The following is a 24666-nucleotide window of genomic DNA, read 5'->3' on the forward strand; positions in this document are numbered from 1 at the left end:
ACCCAGTACCCACCTCCAACCTTCCACAAACAGACAGTCAACTCCACTAGCCACCGATACTGTATGTACATACATACCAACAACAGCCGTCAGCTACCACCACTAGATCGGACCATACGACATGATCAAGTTTATGTACACATTGTATGCATCTCATACACAAGATCCATTAACAGCAACGCAAAGCAAAGTGAGGACTGAGGCCATTAACTACTGTCGCCCCCCACCCCCCACCCAGCTTCCACAACGACAGCGCCCTCGGCAGGCCGGACAGACAGGCAAGACACAACATGAGCAAACAAGCACACAGCAAGGTACATACATAGGTACATACATACATACACAGACACAATGCAAAACAACTGAAAAGAAACCAGCGACTCTAGTGTGTGTGTGTGTGGTATGATATGGTATCAAAGTGAATACAAGAAGCTCCAAAAAGAAAAACAGACGTTAGGTAGGTGTTACGCCAGCTCCCGCTCAAGAAAGGCATACCATACCGCTTCGACCGACCGACCAACCGTCCGACCGACATTAGGCCATTACCCCCCAATTAGATCAGACCGAACGCACATCAGATCAGATCCGTCCAACTAAATCAACTCAACGCAGATAGCAGCATATAGATCGGTTTCAAACATGCACGCACATATGCAACCCCCCTTCCCTCCACATCTCACATCCAAAACTGACGCACTCACTCACACTCTCACGCACTCACGCACTCGCCACCTCACAGCAAAAGCAGCGCCGCAAACCCAATCACCACCGCAAACGCACTCCCCCCCAGCGTGCGGTCCACCACCCGAACGCCGTTATTCGAGTTATTGCCGCCGTCGCTCGAGCCCTGCGAGCCGCAGTGCTGGGTAAAGCCGGTGGCCTCGCACGCGGGGGCGTCGTTGCTGCCGGAGCCGCCGCCGTTGTTGCCGGTTCCGCTGCCGCCGCTGTTGCCGGAGCCGGAGCCCGGGTTGTTGGCGCCGGGGACCTGGCCGGGCGGGTTGACGCCGCCGCCGGGGACGGAGTGGGCGGCGGAGGACTGGGAGGGGTCGCCGGACGAGGTGCCGTCGCCCTTGTTCATGTTGGTGCCGGTGCCGAGGAAGCTCTTGAGGATGTGGGGCTTGTCGCTGTCGACGACCGTGTTGTTGGTGGCGGCGATGTTGTTGTAGTAGTACGACTTGCCCTTGTTGGTGCCGGGCGCCGTGTCCGTCTTGTAGCACTCGACCGAGATCTCGGCGAAGGTGGCGAAGTAGTAGCCAAAGTCCTTGATCTCATCGCTGTTCCAGTCGATGGGTCCGCCAGCCCAGTCGACGGTGCCCTTGGCATTGGATTCCAGACCACCGGGCCAGATGGAGATCTGCACACGCGACGGGGTCTGCGGGAACGCCCACTGGTTCGAGGTGGCGTTCCATGTCTCGGACCTTTTCTTAGTGCGTCCAAGCTTGCCATCCACGATCCACTTAATTTCGTCGGGAGTCCACTCGATTTCGTAGTCGTGAAATTCGTCGTATGAGTTGCCGTCCAAAGTAACGTTGCCGCCGTTGACGTCTATGTAAGGTCAGCACAAGATGCAAACAGAATACAGCGGGAGAGCTCACAGTCGGGAATGCCCTGGAAGTAGTAGTTGGTCTGGGAGGTGTGCAGATCCACGCCCACCCACTCGTAGTCGATCTCGTCCTTGACGTCGCTGAACAGAATAAAGGCCGTCACTACGCCGGCACCGCGGGACGTCTTCATTCGTGCCGTGACCTTGCCGTACCACATGTAGGTGGTTGTGGCCAAAACGGTGCCGACCGACTTGGGCGGCATGGTCAACAGGACGTTACCGTTGTACAGGAGCGGCTCGCCCTGGCCCACCCAGTCCACCTTGCTCGAGTCGCCGAGGTACTCGCTGATGTCCTTGTACCGGTCGAGGGAATCCATCTTGTAGACCTTATCCTCGCACACCGGGGCGGGCACACACGAGTCGAGCGAGAACGACATGCGTGGGTCGCAACCCCCGAGGCAGAAGGCACCAACACCGCATTGGTTGTATTCTGCAGGTTGCCGGTGTCAGTGATGTGGTTTCGGCAGGTGAAACAGTGCTCTTGCAGCTCGAGGTTACTCACGAGAACAGCAGGGTGCTTCCTTGGGGCATTTTTTGTCGAGGGAGCACGACGGGGGGTCGACGGCCAGCACGGCGGTCGCGCCAAGGAGGGCAGCGCCCAACGAGAGGAGAGCGCGAACCATGGTGACTTGGGATCGAGTAGACGTTCAAGTCAAGTTGAAGTTGCGCACTCCGAACTTCCGTCCTAGAGGCTCAACGAATGCTGAGACCGGTTGGATCCACTCTTTCCGGTTGCGGTTTCGTGGTTGATGTGTTGGAATGCAAAAAGGCCGGGTCGGTAAAAGAAGCCGGGTTTATTAATAACCAAAATCCCGTTACTTGACTGCCGTATCAAGTACACCGAATCGGCCGGGAAGATGCGTCGAATGGGTTCGAGAGGTTGAAACGATGGGGTAGTGTTACTGGTGGATGGAGCTCACGTTGTGCGGTGGTCCCTGCAGCTGCGCGTTTCTCTCCCAATTATTTTTTAAAACGAATGGACAAGCGGCCTTATCAGGTCCCTCTGAACGAGGCGAAGGATCCTGATAAACGGCCGGCACGGTAAAACGAAGGTTGCTCTCGGGGAGAGTGGGCTCTTGACAAGGCCCTGATGTCGAATGGTCGGGTTGGAAGGAAAGGAGAAGAGAGCACGGAGGAAGCGGCGCGATTGCGAGGGGGGGTCAATTTTAGCAGATGGAGCTCTCTCCTTGCTGGGCGCAGGCCGGGGGTGGGGAGCAGCCAATATCCCAAAACGGAAACCACACACCACCAGCACCGGCTCCCGGGGCATTTGGGCCGTTCGGGGATGGTTCTTGGCTAAAATCAGGAAAACGGCGCCCATGCCGAGACGCAGAAGAGTGGGGATTACAACCTCCTTTTCTCGTGTTGTAATCCGCGACTCGACGCCACAGGACAATCAACGCAGAAAGGTTCGTTGCGCCTCAAATCCTACAGAAGCATTGATGATTGCCTGTGGTGCGGCTTTCCGTAAGCCATCTGCAACCAAAGATCGCACCGCATCAGTCCTCGGTGCGACAATGTACTAGTTAATGCGATTTTGTTCGGCACTCTCGAAGTTTACGCACTTTGCACGGAAAACCAAGCGCCGCCTTGCGGTTTCCAGAGGTTCTATTCCCCAGATTGCCCAACGGCACGCCTTTCCTTTTTGGGGGCCCACAGACGAACATGCGGGGGCTTTGCTGTTCCAGAACCCAACGACTCAATCCCTCCCTAAGTGGGCCGCTTGGAGATGCCCTCCTTGCATTGGCTCGAGATTGGACTTTTGCATGCATGACCCCTCTCGTATTCTTGCCATGGAAATCTGACAGACACGAAACCGTTGACTTATCTTCTCTGTGGAATGGGATATTTGGTTGGTGACCGTGAACGACAATTGAACATGGACGTCAGCGGCAACTCTACTTGCCCGGAGCCCGCATGCGTTCGTCCTCTGCGTTATATTAGAGATTCTCCCTGCTTTGGGATGTCTCGGACAAAACATGGTCTACATGGCAGTTAACTACCTACCTACCTAGTTACGCAGAATCCAGGTCGTCAGACAGAACGGTACACTAGGCCAACACGGAGAGGACGGCAAATACTACTAAAAACGGGTTCTGGTGTTGGGGAGAAGGACGCAGGGTAACATCGATTGCAGCCCACCTGAATCTACGGCGGCTACTTTGTATGAGCCCACCACTCACAGCCAAACAGAAATACGCTTCCTGAGATCATGTAGAAATATTTTCAATTCTTGTCTTGCGACGGGAAGGTTTCATTAACAACCTCTGAAGAAACCATACAAGAACGACTACCACCGACAAATCGTAGCCGTTTCATCGTAACCCAGCTATGGCCAGCCTACCAAACCCAGCCGGCTTGACCAAGGGAGTAGCCGACATCCGAATAGACCGTGAACCCAGTCGTCAGAAGGAAAAGGAACGCCGCCTTCTCGCCAACTGATTCGTCCTTCCCTTGAGCCAGGGAACTTGCTGGGAATCGACCCCCCGGGGATCGTCCCCGAGTGCGAAACCCGTTAACAGAAACCAAATCCAGAGAGGATGGGAAACATGGCCGAGCACATGACCTCAGCCAAAACCACCCGACATTAAAGTCCATGAGATGAGAAAGTACATGACCTGACGTTAGCTTCCATGAGAGGCAAAGCTTTGTCAAGCGAAGCTACGTGCAGCAGCGAATAAACAGCCGTGCTTGATGTCGGCAAAGAGGGGCGACCACCTCCGGGAGAAGTCCGAACTAATGTACTCGAAACTCGAAGTGCGCTCGCAGCAAAGGTATCATACGCCATTTGGGGAACCTCGCAAGACGAAGTGACAGCAGGGGCATTATCTGCCTTTCTGCGCGGGGAACAGATCTAGACGGGCTGGTTAGCTTCCATTGCCGAGATTGTGACAGGGTTCCTAATTATTCTTACCGGGGAAATGCTCCTTCGCGAATTGTTCGCAGGCCTTGGCTGGCTTGCCGACCTTCTGCCCGATGGTCTTCCACTTGTTATTTTCGTAGTCCTTGATGGCCGAAAACAACGCCGCTTTCTAAGGAACAAGTTAGTTCGTGAGATGGTGTTGGGGGTGGGGGGTGGGGGGAAACGCCGGGCGACACGTACCTCATCCTCGGCAAACTCGGCGTAATGCATGTCTTTGTACCAATGCTTCTTTACACTGCCCTCGGTCCGCGCTGGGAATGTCTAGGGATCCTGTTAGCTACTAGTTTAGAATTCCGTCGCGCAAAAGGTCACTTACCTTGGCAATTTCAGCCCAGCTGTTGCCCGCATCACGCATTTGCTTCAGCCGAAGCTCTTCCGCGGGTGTCCACGGGGTATTGGTCCGGCTCTTCTTTGCAGGAGGCGGAGCCGGGGCATCGTCGGTGGAGGTTGCCACGGCCGCAGGTGGTGCTGGGACCGGAGCGGGGGCTGGGGCCGGAGCAGACTGCTGTGGGGGCGGTTGCTGCTGCGGATGCTGTTGGTGCTGTGGGTGTTGAGCATGCTGGGCATGTTGTGGGTGATGCACCGGTTGCGGGTGTTGCTGGTGTTGCTGTGGCTGTGGCTGCTGCTGCTGTTGCTGCTGATGCGCCTGTTGCTGAGCAGGAGGTTGAGCGACCTGGGAGGGTGCCATAGGCGCAGTCTGCGCTGTTTGTTGCGACGGCTGCTGTTGCGGTTGACCAGGCTGAGGAGCCGTCATATGCTGAGGGGGATGTTGGGATGGGTGCTGGGGAGCGTGCTGGGCGTGCTGAGGAGCATGTTGTGGTGCGTGCTGAGGAGCCAACTGAGGGGCATGTTGAGGGGCATGTTGGGGAACGTGCTGGGGAGCATGTTGAGGTTGATGCTGAGGAGCATGTTGCGGCGCGTGCTGTGGAGCATGGGCCGGCGGGTTAGCACCTGGTGCCGGGCGTTTCCTACGTCCCGACGGCACGGGTGCGGGAGCCGGGGCTTGTTGTTTTTGAGGTGGTGGGGCCTGGGCCTGGGCCTGCTGAGCATGGGCCTGCTGGGCGTGAGGCTGCACCGGCGGGGCAGCGTGGTGCTGCTGTTGCGCATGCTGTTGAGCATGCTGCTGCTGATGGTGCGGATGTTGTGGCTGCGGCGCCTGGGGTGGTTGTGTGGGGTATGCTCGATATTCCACAGGTTGGTCGCGCCGAGCCATGTCGGACTGTTGTGGCTGCTGCTGCGGCTGCTGCTGTTGTTGGGTAGGCGGCTGCTGCTGCTGCTGCGGTTGCTGCGGTTGCTGCTGTTGTTGAGCGCCGTAAGGCGATTGACTGTACCAAGCGGCATGGTTAGCAAAGGCATTCGGCGTCTGAGGCGACTGCTGGTGCTGCAGCGCGGGCATCGGCGGTATCGCTGTCGTCTGCAGCGGACGCCATGATGAAACGTTGTTTGCTGTCCGCTGTTTCTTCATCACAAGGTTCTGTGTCTGGAACTGCCTGGGCGTAAAAGCACCAGGGGTGGGACGGCGACAGCCAAGCGGAGCCGCGGCTTTGATATAGCCAGGGGCAGACAGGAAGCGAGGCTAAAGGGCTAGAAAACAGGAGGGATGATGCTTTGAATCTCTGATGTTGTTCTCGAATTCTCCCCACGTGGTAGATCTGCTCTGGGTCCAAAGTGTGCAGGACGTGCTGGGGAGGGAGGAGTACATCGGGTACATAAATGTGGGAGGGGTTGGGACGGGAAGGTTGGGGCGGGTTTTCAGATACGAAAAGGTACAAGGGAACAAGGTACTTACTGGATGTCGTTGGGGTGGTTGGTGGAGTTGGAGTAGAGGTACTCCTGCATAGGAGAAATCGTCCACTGATGCATGGTCTGGGATTGTGCGCCAAAACAAGTTGTCAGCGATTAATATCCTTCAGAAGCAATAAAGAAGTCGACCTAGAGCCCATAAAATGGTGCCAGAAATAATTCGACAAAGAATAAAGAAAGTGCAGGTGAAAAAGGACGCCTCGACGGGTCCGCGTTGCGAGGATTGAGTGTGTTTGGTACGCGGTACCCGTCAATCCTTCAGCCGCGCGACAGGCCGCCGCCGGCTTGACCGGTTGCGTGAGCGGTTTGCGGGTTTGCGGTGCAGCGGGCAGCAGCAAAAGCAGGCGACTGCGTGTCCCATGCAGCAGAAGCACGCGTCAACTCGAGCGCACGCATCGGTCGCGCACAGGCGAATTTGCGAACATCGATGGATGTCGATGGTATATTATGAATGCGAATGCTGGGGAAGATGGGACGAACGGTACAAGGTGGGTGGTACTTACGGGCCGGTTGAGCGAAACTCACGGATGCATCAATCCAAGCGGGCAACACGCTTTTGTTGTGGTGGTGGTAGAAAAAGTACTCGTGAGTGACCCGCGGGCGGCGACTGGGGACGCAGCGTCAGGACATGCGGGCACAAGTACCTTGACCAGCGGCGGAAAAGGTGTCGGGGAATCGGGGGCTGGGGCTGGGGGTGGAGAGAACCTGGGAGGATTCTGTGACCTCAGAGCGCAGCGCGGCCCTGGGGTGGATCGGGTTTTGTGCGAAGACCAGAGCGGGGATGGTGACTTTCGCGGCCAAAACCTTTTTGTCACTGGACCGGGGGCTGCAAGCCACATGCAGGTGCCGAAATATCGTCTCCGGGCCGGCAACACTCTTTTGACGGACCGTCAACGCGTGTTCAATGAGCCAAGCTTCAGCGCTTGTGTCACCAGCCAACAGATAATGACCGTTGGACCTCGAATGCCTGTTCTTGTTGTTGAATCTTGCTTCTTCGGGGTGGTTCTGTGATTCTGAGCTGCGCGGGTCGACGCAGAGGGCGTCGGCAAACCTGCACAATCCTTGGCGACGCCGTCAGCCCCTCAAAGTGGCACTCGCGTTTGTGATTGCCGTCGAAAAGATTGGACGGTGACAAGCAGATGGCGGGGAGGCGTCATGCGCGCGTGGAGGACTTCTCCAATCGCAGGAAAGCTGCTCCTTTGAGGCGGTGACTGTGCTCGAGGCGATGTCGAAGCGGCAGATGAAAGACGCGGAGTGTACTCTGTAAGGAGTTGAAAGAGACCAGAGCGACTATGAGACAATCATCCCATGTTGAGGCTTTGATGCCTTCGCTTCATCACATGTACTTGGCTCGAAAGTCACGTCAGGTCTTGGCTGGCTTGATGTGCCCGTTGTGGTGGGGCCAGCAAGGTGCAGCTTCCTCCAATTCAGTTAGCTTAAGCGGGGCACCCTGAGGTCGTCGACCGCATTCGGACGGTCCATGGATATCGCCAATCGATTCGAGCATTGCAAAAGAAAAAGTCAGGAATATTTGTTCAAAGTCTTTTTTCAACAATTCCCCTCTTTATCCTAACTCGGCCGTTTCTTGAAAGCCATAACCGTTGAAATCAGGTACTTGAGCATACCAAACTCGAAGTAGCAAAACCCAGCACCGTCTTTGACCACCAAGTATCACAGCATGTACCTTCCCTGCTTCCTGGCTTTCCTGGCTGGCTTGGCCGTTGCACTGGGCTCGGGTACTGCACCGTGCCCCGCATTCGCATTAGCGGGGTCGGTGGGTGGGCAGCAGCACAGAACGGGCAGCCAGCCACTAAGCAGAAACAGCAAAGAAGAAAATGCATTGATGGGCTCCCAAGCCAGGCGCCAGGGCAGCCCAGGGAGGTACCCAAGCTTGAGCTACCTGTAGGTAAATTATCCCTGGCCGTTGGTGATGACTCTGACTTTCCGGCCCAAGTGGATTACCGACCATCCCCCCAATCAAGCCATTGGCCCGTGGAACGAGACATCAGCAAACACAATTACCGCCGAGGTACTTGATTCGAGCGGCTTACTGATGTACCGCGCCTGGCTACATAAATCTTCGAGTGCATCACGTCAATCGACCTGCAGCTCGGCCGGGGCTCTCTCGGCCGGCAAGGTCGGTTAAGGTGGAAACCTGGATCGCGGGCCGGCTCACGCCGCGGTCCTCAACTAAGTTATTCGGTACTCCGGACTCGAGTCAGCAACAAACCCCCACGACCACTCAGTGTGGTTATACTCGACGACGTCATTGTGGAACAAATGCGCGAGGGTTGTGAAAAGAAACGCGGCCAGTGCAGAGGGAGTATCTCGACGCCGTAACTGCCTACCTAACCACCCGTGGGGAATTACCCTGTATCGCCGAGTCGGTGGGGGCTGGCTGTGCTCTGTTGGTGAGTCGATGCCCCCATCCGATGGCCGTTTGGCATTCATAACCGAGGCTGCTTAAGGCGCCACACGTATGGTCTAGCGCGCGGCTTAACTCGACCCGGGGAGAGTAATTTCGCTTCGAGATGGGTGCGCGCAGAGGATGATGATTCAAGGTGAACACAAACACCACTTGCAACAGCAGGCGCGATTCGTTGTTTGGACCATAAAACCAGGTTCAGGACCGGCTTGTCGCCGCACATCTCGGAAAGCAAGTCGGCTGCAGGGGACCGGCCCGGCAGAGGGCGTTGCCGGGACAGGGTAGCTCTTCATACCATGCGTTGACTGGTGGAAGTCGATGCCGCCGTTGTTATTCTCCTCCTCCCTTGACCCCAGATCCGTGTTGCTCTCGGAGAGAAAATCGTTGGCGGTAAGGCGTTGCAGGGCACTGGCACTGACCCTTGGCGCGCATCCCCTTCGTCCTTCCGGAGGAGAAGCGAGATTTGGCGAGCCCTACTACCTATGTAGGGTTTTATGTCAGTGTTTTATCAACAGGGGAATTTGTGAGACGCCATCGATGCCGAGGGAGGAAGAGCTTCTGCGCAAAACGAGCAGCCCGTTTTGCCAAACACACGCACACACGACACACCAGCAAGCCGCTCGATGACGCAGCATGTTCATGCTGTCTTACCAAGCTCTGTGGCGGGGGACTTTTGCCTGAAACAGCACCAGTTCCAGCATGTCAACATGGAGTTTGAGACGGGGCGCGCTTCTTGCAGAAAGATGGTGCGGCCTGCGGTCTGTGTGTCCTGCGGCTCACCTTTCTTCGGCCGGGCTGGCTGATTCGCTTATCGGTCACATCCAATGATCAGAACCCTGGTTCCTGGCTTCCCCGGATCTGGGCTTCCCTTCCCCTGTTGGGCTTGGCGGCTTGACCATCTGGACTTCGGCATCGTCAAGATGTAAGGAGTGGTATGAAGTAGGGGCAATAAAACATCACCCTTCCGCTGTCAGTTGTATTTACACTTATGCGGGTCGAGCTTCCGGACCATCCCGCACTCATGCTTGCCCATCATAAGATGTCGAGGTGTGGCGACCGGGCCATCACCGGCGCACACAATGTATCCATCCATATCGGGCGGTGATCGGTTGGTTTGAACAGTGTGTTGAGCCTTATGCAAAGTTGCAAATCCTCGGAAGTGATCATGGTAAATAAGCCCTTTGTTCGTGGTCCGCCCTGTCGCCCATTGTTATCGTGGGGCTTAAGGTCGTTCCAGAAGAGAAGGTACCATTCCGTGGTAGTTAACGGTTCGATGGAACTAGCCCAAAGGTTGGGCCTGGGCTTCGACTCCACCTACAACGGTTGAAACTTAGAAAAGAGCGAGACCGCCATGTTTCCGTGCGTGTCACTCGTTTTGTGAGGCTCTATATCATGCCTACCTTCCCGGCAGTTGTCGTTACCTGGACGTGGATGATCGCAGCGGGAAACAGGTTCGGGGTAAACACCAGCGGAAAACCTCTATCTCCATGATTGCTAAGGGCGAGGGCAAATAAAGAACTGAAATCCATCCATGGCGGCATTAGGATGAATGTGTTATCACATCTTACGACAAGACCTGGCTGAGCTTGGCCTCAACAGGCCAAACAAGTGAAATAAATCTAGTAAACGATTTTATGATAAAGCACTACGCGGGGTATCCTCCAGCCTGGGCAACGGCATGGCGGAAAACCTGGTTGTTGGGGTGTTCGAGACTCACGAAGACCCCACCCACCATTGAGACCACCAACGGCTTGGTGTTGCGATTGTAAAGCAAATATACTCCATTCAGAGACAAGATCGCAGCCGGTGAGTATCATATCAGACGTGACCAGGCAGAGATCCGCGGATCGTGTTCATGCTGATGTGCGATCTTTCGGACGACACCCCTGATCCCCCGCGGAGCGATCCTGCGCGCAGCACGAGGATCGAGCGCAGCGCACTGTTCGGACGGCGGACCAGATGATCGAGAGATGAGATGGACTCATGATGGTCATCTAGAAGGCTTCTCCCGGAAAAAAAAGGAACGGACTTCCGGATGGATAGTTAATCGATGCCCTAGTTACCCGGCTAAGTCAATGCGGCATTGCGCAGATCCCTAAACTTAGGAGATGTTGTTGACGTTGAGAAGACAGGCACCATGTGCTGCTTGGAGGGGGCAGCTTGGTTGCACAAGAAACAAGCCCAACGGTCGAGCACTCGCCATGACGTTGGCCCTATTTTCGAAGATGCATACCATGGTACGCGGGATTCGACCCCCGACCCGGGTACCGTGAGGGCATCAGTCAGTCTGGCGCCTCGACCCTCGCCAGCAATCTTGGCTCGAGGCCGCAGATGGGGTCAAGTGGGTCGATTGAGTTCCGTCACGCGCCTGGGCCCTAAAATATGAATGTGACAGGTCCATCGTCACACCGGACATGCTGGACAGTGGCGACACTGTTTTGCAGCAGCCGTCAAGGCTTGCTGGGGGCTATCATCGGAATCGACCGGGTGGCGGGCGACTAATAAGAAGTGAAATAGGCCGTCGAAGGATTCCACCTGCTGTGAGCCTGCCGCCTCCCTGGGCGTTTGTAAGGGGGTCGTTTTACCGCCCTCATTCCCGCCATCGTCCCGTTCCCCAGAACGGCTCAGGGAGAAATCCTGTTTTTCCTCTGGAGGATCGGGTGAAGCACATCTTCAAACCAAACATATGCGGCACCGATGGAGTGAAAGTTCCGGCTTAAAGACCGTAGAATTAGCTGCAGTACTCTCTCGGGAAGAGACGGGCGAAAACGCGGGCTTGTGTCGTCTGATGCTCGAATATTAAAGTTCGGCTGCAGCGCCTCGTCTGGCAATCTTTCACTTGGGAGATGTTTCGGCCGTTTGTTTGCCGGTCCGGGGTTGGCTGGCCGGGTCTCGTTGCCGGGTCTCGCTGCCGGGTCTGGCGAAGCAGGCGAACGATGTGGCCCGCAAGGCACAGCATCATCGCAGAGGAATAAGAGAATGGATGGTTGTGGTGGGGTGGCTGTGGGTCGGCCTGGACTTCGTGTGGGGAGGCCCGATTTGGCAAGGCCTGAGACACGGCTGAGGATGGCCAACGGTTGGCGAGTTTTAGGGGCCCTCCACCACGGCCGGAACAGATCGAAGCCTTGAAGCAGGGGGAGTACAGGGGCATGTTCCCTGCACAGTTTCTTCGTATGATCGGTTGGAGTTGTCTTTCGACCACCAGTTCTAGGTGCTGAGGTGCTGCTGTTGTTTTTGTTGCCACTGTTCCTCGATCGGAGGTGGCCGGCCTGCGTTTAGAGTTTTGTCGCGTGAAAGTCCTGTGACCAGAAGGCAGTTATGCGCCGCTTCTGGGTTTCTCGATCTGGGGTTCGGTTAGCAGGCCCGAGGAGGTCGTTGCGGTCGTAACTGGCGGTGTCTGTCTGCATGAAGAAGTTTTCCTGCGCCGCCCGTCGAGGGCATTTGCGTGGCCGCTTCAGAGAGCGCGTGGAGCCGCCGGCCACACGCGCCGACCCGAAGGCGTCTCCATGTCTGCACCTACACGCCGAGACTATCTCCATCGCACAGTTCCATCAGTCTGCTACTCGACAACCCCACAAGCGAATTGCCGGGTTCCCGGGCGGAACGAGCCTTCCCAGCATGTGCAGAGATTTTTTCGGTGTTGTCGGTTGTCGCTTACCGACTAACGGTCTCGACAATTGGGTAGAAACATCGCCATGTTTCAACCGCAGAGATGTCAAACCAAACGAATGGAGTGGATGCAGCTGCTCGAGTCCACTGAGGAAAGGGTATCAAGCGCGGGGCAGCGGGTCCCCTACTTGCGTACAGAGCCTCAGGGCTGCGAGAGTGGGGTATTATGGGGCATCATAGCCAATCATGAACGTCGGGCAAGCACCAGGGCGGTTCTGTTACACTTGGCAGGGGCGACCAACAATGGACCTCGTGTCAAACGTTGGACACAGACCTCTTTCCCGCAACGAAAAACTGACTGAAACCTGTACCTCGAAACGACCTCGAAACTACCTCGACGCGACTCGGCAGATGGTGAATTGGATACCTTTTTCGCACAAATTCGTGGCGATATTCAGTGGAGCAATGCGTACCGAGAAGTCGCTTTCTTGTCCCTCCGAACTTTGCCTCCCGATGCTCGCGATCCCCTCCTGCAGTTCTCTGCATTCAAGATGACTGCAAATCGATGGACCCCAAGGCGGCAAACGAAAATGCTTGACCCGGACACGCTCCTCGATAACCATCCCCGCGCGTGGCGAGTCTGCCTCGAACCTGGCCGAATTCGGTCTGTTGCAGCCCCCATACAGAACACAAGACTGGCGGGGGAGTCAGGCCATAACGACAACAAACACGGCGCCTCCCGTGGATGGCGGATGGCGGATGGCTGTTGGCTGTTGGCGGTTGGCGGACTGCTCCCAATAATTGACTGCTGTCGGTTGCGGTTCTTTGCCTCGAGCTTGAGTCAGGCGTCGATATTCCGACTCGTTGCTCCAGCACGGAAACGGGCAGATCTCGTATCTCGACAAGACTCGTTCCTGGCAACAAGCGTTGTCCTTGTGCCGCTGCGGGAGATGTCCAGAAGTTTTGTTCTATCCATTCTGGGCAAGAGCATGACTTGTGTCAGACCCCTTTCGCCCGGAACTGCTCTCAACCGGGCATCTCTGCCTTGGCTGGTGGGTTGACAGGGGCCGAGCGTGATGGCGCATGCTCGTTTCGATTATCCAGAACTGTCGTCTGTTGTTGGGATGATCGCGGCTCCGTCTCCATCTGCGATTCACAAGCAACGTCGAACACAACGCCTGCGCGCAACTCGCTTGCGAACCTGCCCACATGCTAACTAGATTAGCATCATGCCGAGACTTCGCCAACTGAAAACGCTTTGCCATCACCAGCGCCTTGCGTGCGCAGTGCTGACCCGGCCTGGCCTGGCAGGGCCGTTCCGTGGGCCGTGGCACCCCTCCCCTGCACAACTCAACACTCCAGTGTAACCACCATCCCGGCCCCCTCCCCCCCAAAAACGTCTCCACAAAGGTCTGTAACAGGCCGCAGGCCTGGGGTGTGCCCGCCCCCCTGGTCCGCCCTGCGGGACTGGATGAGCCTCATGCCGGACGTCATGCAACCATAACTGCATTATTATCCATTGTCTCTCTTCCCTCCCCCACCGAGGCCCTCTTTTGCCTCTTCTACTCTATCTTCCCTACCTACCCACCAAGGCCGTCTGTGGATATTCCAAACCTATCACTACGCTGTTGCGTGTGTCCCTTTCTTTTCTTTTCTATTTCTCTTCCCGCAGCTGACGTTGTCACTCTTTCACAACTCTTTACCAACTAGCTTGGCTGCCCACATTCTTTTAGGGGAGAAATACTTCGATTCTTGAACCGTATAATCTGGTCTATTATACTTGTCTTATTCGCTTGGTCGAACTTTCATCGAGTAACCCCTCGAAACATCTCGGCTCGTTTGTGTGTCTGGTTCTCTTCCTCGACGACAGGTCTCTCGCTTCCTTCCAACGTGCGCTCACGATATCTCTCCCGGCATTGTTGAAAGGCTGCCAATCCTCGAGTCCTTCATCTGTTCGACGACTCACACCACAACGAGACGACTTCGATTCTTACAGCAGCTAGTTCTGCTCGTTCTTTTTGCGAACAACCATTTGTTACGACTTGCCTTCTTTCGACCGATTCGACGGGGTATTTGGGAAATAGTTGGGACAACAGACACCTGGAAACTGGGTCAGGATGTCTCCGGCGATGCAGATGACAGGGCAGCACGCCCCGTACACACCTAGATCAGACGCCATGGATCGTCACGATTATGGCATTACGAAGAGTAGGAAGACGGCCTCCACAGGCGGTGGACGAGCGTGGAGTGAAGATGAGGTAAGCAGCACGCCTCGTTGACCATGCCGTCGCCAGAAGAGTGTGAGCGTTAACAACCGCCGCGTATAGGAAGCTTATCTTCTCCAAACACGAATGCAAAAGATGCCATATAAGCACATCGCCGCCTACCTGAAGAAGACGGAGCTCGCATGTCGCCTTCATTACCACCAACTCAGCCACGGCAGCAACCGGCGCAAGCGGACCACTTCCATGTCATCGGGTTCCTCAAACAGCCACTCTCCGGTTCTGCACACCTCGATACCCTCACCGATTCACGAGCATGGTGGCGCGCCTAGTCGGTCCGTTTCCCCTCCCGATTCGGCGTATAGCGCAATAAGTCCGGGCGGCATCCAGCTCCCCAGCATCATGTCAGCAACCGCTTCCACCAGCACCTCGCCACGCCTCCCCACCATCCTCCCTAAACCCGCCTCCATGAGTCTCGCCATGTCGTCCATGAACAGCTCCAACTCCACTGGCACCTCCCCAACCGCATCGCGCGGCTACCCCACCCCCCTCCACGACACCCACCCACCCAACATGGCGCCCATGAACCCAACCGGGTACCGCAGCGGCGCGCCCAACCCCCCCGCGCGCGGCACCACCACCGGCCCGCACCACCACGGCCCCGGCCCCGGTCCCCTCCGCCTCGACTGCTCCGCGCTGCCCCCCCCTCCCTCCACCAACGGCCTCCCCGCCCCGCCCGGCTTCGCCGCAAGCCACCCCGTGGACATGGCCCGCCTCACCGCCGTCTACAACGCCCACCGCGCCTCCTTCTGGGCCGCCGTCGCCGCCGACTACGGCCCCGGCGCCAACCCCCTCGTCCTCGAACAGGCCTGGCGCGGCACCTCCCCCGCCACCGCCCCCGGGTGCCCCCCGTCGGGCAGCAGCGCCAGCGCCGCCGCGAGCATGGGCATCGCTGCGCAGACGCCGATTACGCCCGTGGGTAGTCCCGATGATCAGATCTACTCGGCGGGGGTGGCGCATCATCATCATCATGCGGCTGGGCATGGACATGGGCAGCACATGCACCATGGACATGGTGGTGGTCATGGTGGCAAGCCGGATAAGACGAGGATTAGCGCCATTTTGGGGATTGATGCGAACCCGAGGAGTCCGAGTGAGAGGGAGATGGTGAGGAGGATTGAGGAGGAGAGGGGGGCGGTGGGGGTGGGGATGGCTTGATTTGTGTGTCGAGAGAAAGAGAGAGAGAGTGTGTGTGTGTGGTGGGTTTCTTCTTCTTCTTCTTCTTGCCTGTGTTGTGTGTCGTGTCGTGTCGTGTTCTCTTCTTGTCAATCGTTTGTGGTCTGTGTTTTTTTGTGAGTGGTGGTTTGTGGTTCGGGTTGGGTGGCTTGGCTTGGCTGGGGGTGGGTGGGACGGACGGACAGGGGAAACACAACGTGATGTGATGTCTTTGAACCTGCGATGGGTCAAAATGATGGAGATGAAGGGTATGGTTCCTTTTTGGTCATGTTTTATGTTTTTATGCTGTTTTTTGCGTCTTGGCTTATCTTTGGTGTTTATATCGTGTCCCCTGTTATGTTTTCTTCTCACTTCGCTGTACGCAAAGTTTACCCTCCCTCCTCTTGTTGTTGAGTTTTGTTGCCCCTTGGTGGTTTTTGCTGTCGGCCGCTGGAGGAGGGCTGGACGGGATGGGATGATGGATGAAACCACGACATCAACAACTGGGAAATGAACGACGATGCATGAGCACATCTTGGTATGGTGTTGCGAATCCATGATCCATGTCCTTTCTTTCCCTCTCCTCTCTTGGTAGCCGAAAGGTCACATCACATGGGTTTTTAGCGATATGGGGGGATTGGCTTGGGAGGATAGGAACGGCATTCCGGATGGCAGGCGGTGGTCGGGGCGGACATGGGAGGGCGGCATCGTCGTGGTGGGTCAGGGATATAGCGTGCTACGGTGCTACTGGTATGGTAGTAGACTTGCGTGTTGATAGCAATACCATTTTCCAACCTACCCCAAGCGTGCGATATCTACCGGTCCGGTTGAGGTTACCTTTTCCTGCAGCTCGGTTGGGAACACAGATGGATGGATGGCGCGAGGTTGCGTATCTGACCAGACCATTGCATTGGAAATGCATGCAGCTATGACGCATTGCTCCCTGCATCCGCGGCCCTTGTCGGGCAAAGGCAGTGCATCCCGGTTCAGAAACAAAAAGTAGCAGACAGTGGCTTTTCGTTGTCCACTCGGAAGGTGCGCAGTTGCAGTTGCAGGAAACACCCGGGCTGGGCCGCTCCTGCTCAGGAAACTTCGAGTTGTACTTTGCATGCAGAGAGACAGGCTCGGCTTCCCCGAAAATGCAAAACGCAAAATGCAAAAATTGAAACCGGACTGCTGCCTAACTTGGGAATGGAATGGCCCGAGTCCCTTCTTTGTTTCCTTGCGTTGGCCGTCAAGGTTCTTTTCTGAATTTATTTTGGTGGGCTCGGACACTCGACAAACTTGACAAACTCGGCAAACCTGGGCTGAGGCACAATGCCATGGGCGACAGCAACAAGATGACAGGAATGCTTCAACAACACCCCCATGTCGCATCTCTCCCGTGTTGCAATAACGATGCACCATGGCTCGGCTCCTGTCTCTTGGGCCCGCTTGTGAGAATAACCGGACCCATCGCCGTGCGCCGTGCCGCCCCGACCAGATCTTGCTTAGCCGTGCTGTTCGAAGAGGGCTGAACCTACCGATAAGGCACACACACTGCGTTGGCACTCGGTACTTCATACACAGGTATGTAAGGTACTTCAGGTATGTACCCAATGTTAGCTTTTAGCACGTCTTCCTTCGCCATTGGGCTTCCAAGTTGCGGAGTTTATTATAACCTCGGAACTGGGAAGCTCCCTTTTACTACCCCGCAGCCCACAATTGGCAGGCAACTCGAGTTTTCCTGGTTACCGCCTCACGATCCCCAAAACAAGGTGTAGTGACAGTGAAAAGGGCCAAGCAAGTTGCGACACTCGGCCCTGTGGTGGTACCCCTCCAGGGACTGATAAAGCTAAAAGGATTTGACGTCCCTCAACTCCACCATCAATGCACTCTCTCTGCAGGCCGAGCTTGCCCCTTGCCTACCACGTGTGGTGCATATGGGCTTGCATCCATCGCTGACTCTTCTCCCTGGTCCATCTGTGGTCCATCTGTGATGAAGATGCCGCTGGCTCGGCTTCCGCTTGGGCAATGCTGCTGCTGCAAGCCGCTGCTGCAAGCTGCAGTGCACGGCCGACGCCGGCCACCCGGCGCATTCCGCCTGGTCCGTCTCGGAGTTTGGGCGAACATTTCCACGACCGACCCTATTCCCCGTCCCGTTCTGAGATCATCCTGCCATCCTGCAATCTGCGCCTTTCTAGCCTGCCGCGGGGGAGAGGACCAGCTTGACCAGCAAGCCGATCACCAAGCTGTTCCCCAGCAGCTGACCCTCTGATCGGACCGTTACCGGCGCCCATCAACTGCCCGCGTTACTGCGTTGGCCCCAAGTGGGACTTCCACAGGGATTGCTCGATTTCCAGCCGGATTCTAGCGGCCTCCACAAGCCGGACAGCCAATCCCGGCAAAACGATTGCGGTGACGGGCAGCGGTCAAGGTTTCGTCGTGTGTCGTCAGGGTTTGCTCACCGAAAACATTGGTCCCGAGAGAACAGATGGAGCTCGTCATCCGGGGCTCGGTTGTGCTGAGGGGAGTCCTCCTCTCTTTTGCTAGCGGTTCCTGGTCAAGCGTCGCCCTCCACTTCCTGCCATGTGAGGAGGCCAAAGCCACTAGGAGTGCAGACACCAGTGTTCGCCCAGAGGAAATTCTCGCGGTATCCCCGGCTGTGGTATATCTGCCACCGCATTGCCCGTCCCGCTAAGACACCTGCCAACTTTCCCCCTTTCACCCCAACGGCTTACATCGGGCTTACATCGGGCTTTTCTCGTCACTGACATTTGTTTGCCCATATCTACTTTGTTGTCGCTCACCCGTGTGTTTGCCATATCTGCTTTGTCGTCACTCGCCCCTGTCCGGTATATCCTGCCCATAAATCCGTGCTTGACCAACGTAGCTGACGGGCTCAGTCCTCAACATCATCTCATCATCTCATCAACATCTTCTGAATATATCCTCAACATCTGATCAGCATGGCGCCTCACGCAGACGAAACCCCGTCGGGCCGTAATAGTGGCGAGAATGAGCACGGCAACGGTCATAGTGGTGACCGGAACCTGCCCAAAACGGGCGACTACCTCCAATTCGAGTCCCTCCCGCCCGGCGGCCCGCTCAACCGCTGGTCCCAGGTGTTGACGAGAGGCCATGATTTCCCAGGCGCCCAGGTGAGTACCTTATTTTTGGAAGGGCACATCCCAGGTCCGATGGGTTGAACCTGGCCGAGGATGCCTCGAGGGCTTCCGGCTGTGGCGACGATAGCCTGCCGAGAACCCTTCAGGGGTAAAGGGGCATGTGATGTGTTTTTTGGTATTATGCTGCGTTGAGGGACGAGCTGACAGTTATGGCGCCTATCTTAGGCCATGCTTTACGCTGCAGGTGTCCCCGACAGGGACATGATGAAGAACGCGCCCCATGTAGGTATCGCAACCGTGTGGTGGGAGGGGAATCCGTGCAAGTAAGTGCCATAAATGCCTCGCTCTATCACGGGACGAAGCTAACCGAAAGCTGCTAGCACTCATTGTAAGAGATGATCCCCAACTGTTGTCGTTAAGTGCATTTGCTGAACCAGGAGTTAGTGCTCGAGCTGGGCACCATTGTAAAGAAGTCCGTCGAGCAGCAAAAAATGCTTGCATGGCAGTATAACACCATCGGCGTTTCTGATGGCATCACAATGGGCGGAGACGGTGAGTAAACAACCCTCCCCCTTACCCTTGAGCAGGGGTACGGCTTTTACCGTATGATGGCTCACGCCAGGACAGGCATGAAGTTCTCGCTCCAGTCGAGAGAAATTATCGCAGACAGCATCGAAACGGTTACCTGTGCCCAACGGCATGATGCCAACATCAGCATCCCGGGCTGCGATAAGAACATGCCAGGCGTCGTGATGGCGGCTGCGCGCCACAACCGGCCATTCCTCATGATCTACGGCGGTACCATTCGTAAGGGCCACTCCACCCTCCTCGACAAGCAGATCAACATCTCGACATGCTACGAAGCCGCTGGCGCTTTCGCCTACAACCGCCTGGAGGCCAAGTGCAAGAAACCCTCGGGCGCCAACGCGACCCCGAGCGACGTCATGGAGGACATCGAGCGGCATGCATGCCCTGGCGCGGGCGCTTGCGGCGGCATGTACACAGCCAACACCATGGCCACAGCCATCGAGGCCATGGGCTTGACTTTGCCGGGGTCCTCATCCTTCCCAGCCACGTCCCCCGAAAAACGCCGGGAGTGCGAGCGCGCTGCCGAGGCCATCCGCACCTGCATGGAGAAAGACATCCGGGCGCGCGACCTCATGACACGTAGGGCCTTTGAGAACGCTCTCGTTGTTACCATTGTCCTCGGCGGCAGCACCAACGCGGTCCTCCACTTCCTCGCTATGGCCAACTCAGCCGACGTCCCCCTCACCCTCGAAGACATCGACCGCACCTCCAACCGCACCCCCTTCCTCGCCGACCTAGCCCCCTCCGGCCGCTACTACATGGAAGACCTCTACGACGTCGGCGGCACCCCCGCCGTCCTCAAAATGCTCATCGCCGCCAACCTCATCGACGGCACCATCCCCACCGTCACGGGCAAAACCCTCGCCGAAAACGTGCAATCCTGGCCCTCCCTCCCCCCCACCCAAACCATCCTCCGCCCACTCTCCAACCCCATCAAACCCACCGGCCACATCCGCGTCCTGCACGGCAACTTCTCCCCCGGCGGCGCCGTCGCCAAAATCACCGGCAAAGAAGGCCTCTCCTTCACCGGCGCCGTCCGCGTCTTCAACAAGGAACAGGCCCTCAGCGACGCCCTCGCCCAAAACACCATCCGCCCCGACGCCGGCAACCTCGTCCTCGTCGTCCGCTACGAGGGCCCCAAGGGCGGGCCGGGCATGCCCGAGCAGCTGAAGGCGAGCGCGGCGATCATGGGCGCCGGGCTGACCAACGTTGCGCTAGTGACGGACGGGCGGTATAGTGGCGCCAGCCATGGATTTATTGTCGGGCATGTGGTGCCGGAGGCGGCGGTGGGCGGGCCGATTGCGCTGGTGGAGGATGGGGATGTGGTCACCATTGATGCGGTCAGCAATCGGATTGATGTGGTGGAGATTCCGGGGGTGGGGGCCGGGGAGGAAGTGGTGGGGAAGGAGTTTGAGCGGCGGAGGAGGGCGTGGACGCCGCCGAAGATGAAGCCGACGCGTGGCGTGCTGGCGAAGTATGCAAGGCTGGTGGGGGATGCGAGTCATGGGGCTGTGACGGATGTGGGGGGGTCGGCGTGGTGAGGGCGGGTGGTAGGGACGGGGGGAGGGTGGGTGTTGGCGGGTTGGGGGATAAGACTGTTTCTGTATGGTACGGGGCCTAAACAAAGGAGAAGAAAAAGAGAAAAGGAGGCTTGGGGCCAAACATGGTATGGTTTACGGATGTATCAGGTTGGTTGATGGCGGCGATAGACGGGGGTTGGTTTGGTTTGGTTGGGAACGGCTCGAGCAAATAGATTGGATTGGCATTAGAGCCGCAGTTTTTCGTTTATATCTTGGCCAAGTTGCTGCATGTCGGCTGGGTGAGATGTGAGACTTTGCAGGTGGGAGGGCTGTCTAAAACGAGGAGAGCAAGGTATCAACAGAACGTAGACATCAACTCTCGTAGACATCTGACATACAGACATCTGCGCACAGCAACAACTCTATTATGTACATACCACCGCAAAACCAAACTAGAACCCAAAGAACAACACCAAGCAGCAGGAGCATCAGCCAGTAAGGGATTAAAATTCCATACGTATCCATCTATTCCCAACGCACTAAGCTCTCCGATCATAACAACAATGATAATGGCAATATCCCTTCCCGTTACACGCCACCCATAGACACACACGCACGCACGCACACTGACGACGACACGCCACTAACACGCCACCCTGAATACCAAACAAACAAAGCAAGCAAGCAAGCTATTACCAACAGCCGCGCCGCACGCAGCGCAGCGCAGGACAGGGCGATGATATCCTATCCTATGTCCATCCGTATTGCTCCCCCACACTACCACCACCACTACACCACGCATTCATACACTCCACCACGGCCATAATTGTACGTATATGACGAATAACCTTAATAACCTCACGGGCTGGCCCACCCACCAGCGACATCGACCCACTCGGCAAGACAGCTCCCCTCCTTGCCCTCGACGTCCACGATATCCGTGTCGCAGCGGCAGCGGCAGCCGACGCCGTTCTCCTTGGGGGAGTCGTACTCCTCCCAGTACTGGTCCTCCTCGAGGCGCTCGCGCTCGTTGAGCGTCGTCTTCTCGAGCCAGGGCTGGCGCGGCAGCTGGCGCGTGGGCGCGTTGGCCGGGCAGTGCTGGATGGTGGTGTGGCGGTAGCCGAAGTCGCGGAAGTAGTGGATGTCGCGCGGGGCGAGCAGCGCGCCGGCCGCGAGGGAGTGGATCGGGGCGTCTCCCCACTGTTGAGGGCTTTGTTAGTATCGACCGTTTCGAGAGTGAGGACAGGGGGGTAAGAGGGTTGGCAAACGTACCCGCTCCATCCAGAAACCGCCGCTGCGGTCCATCATCTGGAAGAAATCCTCGTACTCCTTGCTCCGGAAAAAGTCGAGCCGGGCAATCTCAAAGTTGGACCAGAAGTGGCACATGTTGTACGACTCGCCCTCCATGCCCTCGGGGTCGACGTTGGGCAGGCGGGCCTGCTCGTTCTCTGGCACCTTCTCCTTCTTCTTCTCGGGCTGCGGCTCGACAAACATCTCCCACAGACCCTGCGAGGAGATGTTGTTGAGGCGCTTGTAGGCCGAGGCGTAGCGGAAAATGTTGGGGACTGTCTCGCGCAGTTCTTTGACGGCAATGGTGAAGCCGTACGTCTTGTTATGCTCGATCATCTGGAGGAAGGGGTCACTGCGGGCAAGTCAGTGGGCGAGCGGGGACGAAATGAGGAAAATGAGGCCGTACTAGGTGATGTCGCAGAAGTACTTGATCTCGGGCTCCAACCGCCAGTACCACTCGTATTTCGCCAGAAGCGGGTGCTTGTAGAAGAAACTGCGCTAGTTAGCATCCGAGGGGGCGCACGGGGAAGCCGGGGCGACGTACCCCGAGTAGAAGCGGCACATGAAATGGTAGCTTTCCATGCCGCCGTACATGATAGCGTTGTCGCCTTGCTTGTTGACGCCCTCCTTGGCGACCTTAGGGTCGATCCAGTCGGGGTATCCCCACATGTCCGGACCGACCTTGCCAAACTCGACGGTGGCGGAGGTGTAGTTCTTGACGGTATCGATGAAGGTCTGGTTGAAGTCGCCGTCGTTGAGGAAGACATAAGGGTAGTTGTACCAGCGGTTGAAGTGGCGCTCAATCGACTTCATTGACTGGATCACGCCGTCGAGCTCCTTGTTCCGGGCGAGCACAACGAAGGCGGCATTGGCGCGGGGCTTGCTGGTGTCGGGCTCGAGGCAGCCCGTGACGAACACTTTGTCGTGTTTCTCGCTGATTTTTCTGCAAAGTCTTCGTCAGCATGGCTATTGCGCAACGGCGGAGGCAGAGGCAGACGAACCTTATCGCCGGCGGTGCGCCGGCGGGCATTAGTATCCTCCCCGATGAACTGGGGTGCCGGACAAACAGCACCAGGATAAGGATGACAACGATGCAGGGAAAGAGAATGACCACCCCCAGCGGCACCGAGATGGTCGAACTGCCCCTTAACCTCAGCGGGCGTCTGAGGTAGGCGAAGCGCGATGCGAGGGTCCTCCGCGGCCGCAGCTTGTCCTTTTCGTCTGAGAAGGGGAGGGGAGGGCGCCTCGCCGGGATGAATCTCCCAGCTCGGCGGAGGAGATCCATGATGATGGATTCCGGCGGAGAGCCAGGTGGTGCCGAGTTATTAGATCGGCCAATGCAGGTCTATCTGTTGTCGCGATGGCGGATGCCGATATTATTGATGGAGAACGGAAGCATCCGTTGTCGCCGGGTGTCGTTTCGTGTTGTCGCTAACTGGCAAAAAGCCAGGCCGCTTCGATTCGTTTCGCTCGTCGATTAAAAAGGCTGTATGCAATAAAACCCCCGGTTCCGTCGAAAGCAATTGAGCTCAAGGCATCGACGCGAAAAGCGAGCGGCAGGGAAAGGAATCTCTCCCTTTGGATGCAAGGCTCCGAAGGTTCTGTTGTCGCTGGGACCTTCCGTTGGGTGAAGCAAGCAAGCAAGCAAGCAAGCCAGCAAGCAAACCCGGAGGATGGGGACACGGGGGCGAGGCGAGACTCGAGTGGGCCAAGACCGCCTGCGTCTTCGAAGGGCCAAACACCTAGTCGAAACGGTCGAACCGTGTCAGGCGAAGACCAAACCAAGATGGCTTGGGGCTGGGCGACATGGACGGGTTTGGTGTTTTGAGGAATCCAACCCGTTCAGAGATGGGGATCGGGAAAAAGGTGAACTCGAAACTGCAAGCAAGTGCACAAATTTAGCGGATCCAGCCAAATGCGTCTTCGTCTGTCTGACTCTCGGTTCCGCTGGCACGCACGCACGCTTGGTTTGCAGCAGAAGAAATATTGGCGCCAGAGATTATGCCACCTAAAGCGGTACGTATATTCTTGGCGCCCCTGGGCCAGACCGTCTGGGCATGATTAGCGGTTGGGGGCTTTTTCGCCTGCTGGCAGCCTCCTGGCGAACAGCTGGCGACGGTTGCACTGCCTTGATTTTCGCGATTTTCGCGGAGCTGGCTGTTTCCAGTTTCCTCCGCACCTGCCTGAGTTGCAGGGTGGCAGCGACGATCAACTCCTTCCATTTCGTGTTTTCGAAGCCTGCAGCAAAATGCAGGAAAGAAAAAAGGCACGGCTAAAAATATTACTTGGCACCTCCAATGCCCCTTTCCACTTGCCTCTGTGCCTTTTCAACGTATCCACCAAACAAAGACGTCCCGTGCA

At 56.9% G+C, this 24666-nt stretch overlaps 9 protein-coding genes across 9 annotated transcripts; 3 read left to right on the forward strand and 6 right to left on the reverse strand.

Annotated features, from left to right (window-relative positions):
• Positions 1 to 523: 523 nt before the first annotated feature.
• On the reverse strand, positions 524 to 2226 carry F5144DRAFT_651805 (concanavalin A-like lectin/glucanase domain-containing protein; the record flags this gene model as incomplete). Its single annotated transcript, XM_066793045.1, has 3 exons — positions 524 to 1545; positions 1596 to 2033; positions 2106 to 2226. 3 exons carry the CDS (start codon positions 2224 to 2226, stop codon positions 734 to 736), a joined length of 1371 nt encoding a protein of 456 aa, XP_066640805.1. The 3' UTR covers positions 524 to 733.
• A 2292-nt stretch (positions 2227 to 4518) lies between these two features.
• On the reverse strand, positions 4519 to 4959 carry F5144DRAFT_451625 (uncharacterized protein; the record flags this gene model as incomplete). The annotated part of the gene is made up of 3 exons (XM_066784949.1): positions 4519 to 4635; positions 4707 to 4787; positions 4843 to 4959. Coding segments are annotated over 3 exons (315 nt in total), but the record flags the coding sequence as incomplete, so codon positions are not given.
• Positions 4960 to 6850: 1891 nt separating this feature from the next.
• On the reverse strand, positions 6851 to 8599 carry F5144DRAFT_593644 (uncharacterized protein; the record flags this gene model as incomplete). The annotated part of the gene is made up of 4 exons (XM_066790481.1): positions 6851 to 6882; positions 6980 to 7380; positions 8423 to 8534; positions 8566 to 8599. The coding sequence occupies 4 exons, from the start codon at positions 8597 to 8599 to the stop codon at positions 6851 to 6853; spliced, it is 579 nt and encodes a 192-aa protein (XP_066640807.1).
• A 5881-nt stretch (positions 8600 to 14480) lies between these two features.
• Positions 14481 to 15803, forward strand: F5144DRAFT_548876 (uncharacterized protein; the record flags this gene model as incomplete). The annotated part of the gene is made up of 2 exons (XM_066787547.1): positions 14481 to 14621; positions 14691 to 15803. The coding sequence occupies 2 exons, from the start codon at positions 14481 to 14483 to the stop codon at positions 15801 to 15803; spliced, it is 1254 nt and encodes a 417-aa protein (XP_066640808.1).
• Positions 15804 to 17704: 1901 nt separating this feature from the next.
• On the reverse strand, positions 17705 to 18079 carry F5144DRAFT_593646 (uncharacterized protein; the record flags this gene model as incomplete). Its single annotated transcript, XM_066790482.1, has 4 exons — positions 17705 to 17819; positions 17861 to 17892; positions 17922 to 17962; positions 18004 to 18079. The coding sequence occupies 4 exons, from the start codon at positions 18077 to 18079 to the stop codon at positions 17705 to 17707; spliced, it is 264 nt and encodes an 87-aa protein (XP_066640809.1).
• A 669-nt stretch (positions 18080 to 18748) lies between these two features.
• Positions 18749 to 18958, forward strand: F5144DRAFT_454938 (uncharacterized protein; the record flags this gene model as incomplete). Its single annotated transcript, XM_066784961.1, has 1 exon — positions 18749 to 18958. A coding segment is annotated over one exon (210 nt), but the record flags the coding sequence as incomplete, so codon positions are not given.
• A 187-nt stretch (positions 18959 to 19145) lies between these two features.
• Positions 19146 to 21444, forward strand: F5144DRAFT_272139 (dihydroxy-acid/6-phosphogluconate dehydratase). Its single transcript, XM_066783632.1, has 3 exons — positions 19146 to 19230; positions 19288 to 19295; positions 19352 to 21444. The coding sequence occupies exon 3, from the start codon at positions 19513 to 19515 to the stop codon at positions 21034 to 21036; it is 1524 nt and encodes a 507-aa protein (XP_066640811.1). The 5' UTR covers positions 19146 to 19230; positions 19288 to 19295; positions 19352 to 19512; the 3' UTR covers positions 21037 to 21444.
• Positions 21445 to 21646: 202 nt separating this feature from the next.
• F5144DRAFT_272245 (glycosyltransferase family 15 protein) lies at positions 21647 to 23784 on the reverse strand. Its single transcript, XM_066783633.1, has 5 exons — positions 23307 to 23784; positions 22850 to 23248; positions 22712 to 22798; positions 22288 to 22657; positions 21647 to 22215 (listed from the first exon to the last, which is right to left on the reverse strand). Exons 1-5 carry the CDS (start codon positions 23588 to 23590, stop codon positions 21874 to 21876), a joined length of 1482 nt encoding a protein of 493 aa, XP_066640812.1. The 5' UTR covers positions 23591 to 23784; the 3' UTR covers positions 21647 to 21873.
• A 419-nt stretch (positions 23785 to 24203) lies between these two features.
• F5144DRAFT_493622 (uncharacterized protein) lies at positions 24204 to 24527 on the reverse strand (the record flags this gene model as incomplete). Its single annotated transcript, XM_066785987.1, has 1 exon — positions 24204 to 24527. One exon carries the CDS (start codon positions 24525 to 24527, stop codon positions 24204 to 24206), a length of 324 nt encoding a protein of 107 aa, XP_066640813.1.
• Between the last annotated feature and the right edge of the window lie 139 nt (positions 24528 to 24666).

This window comes from Chaetomium tenue (genome assembly GCF_020726465.1).
Source record: "Chaetomium tenue strain MPI-SDFR-AT-0079 chromosome Unknown F5144scaffold_5, whole genome shotgun sequence".
Classification (NCBI taxonomy): Eukaryota; Fungi; Ascomycota; class Sordariomycetes; order Sordariales; family Chaetomiaceae; genus Chaetomium; species Chaetomium tenue.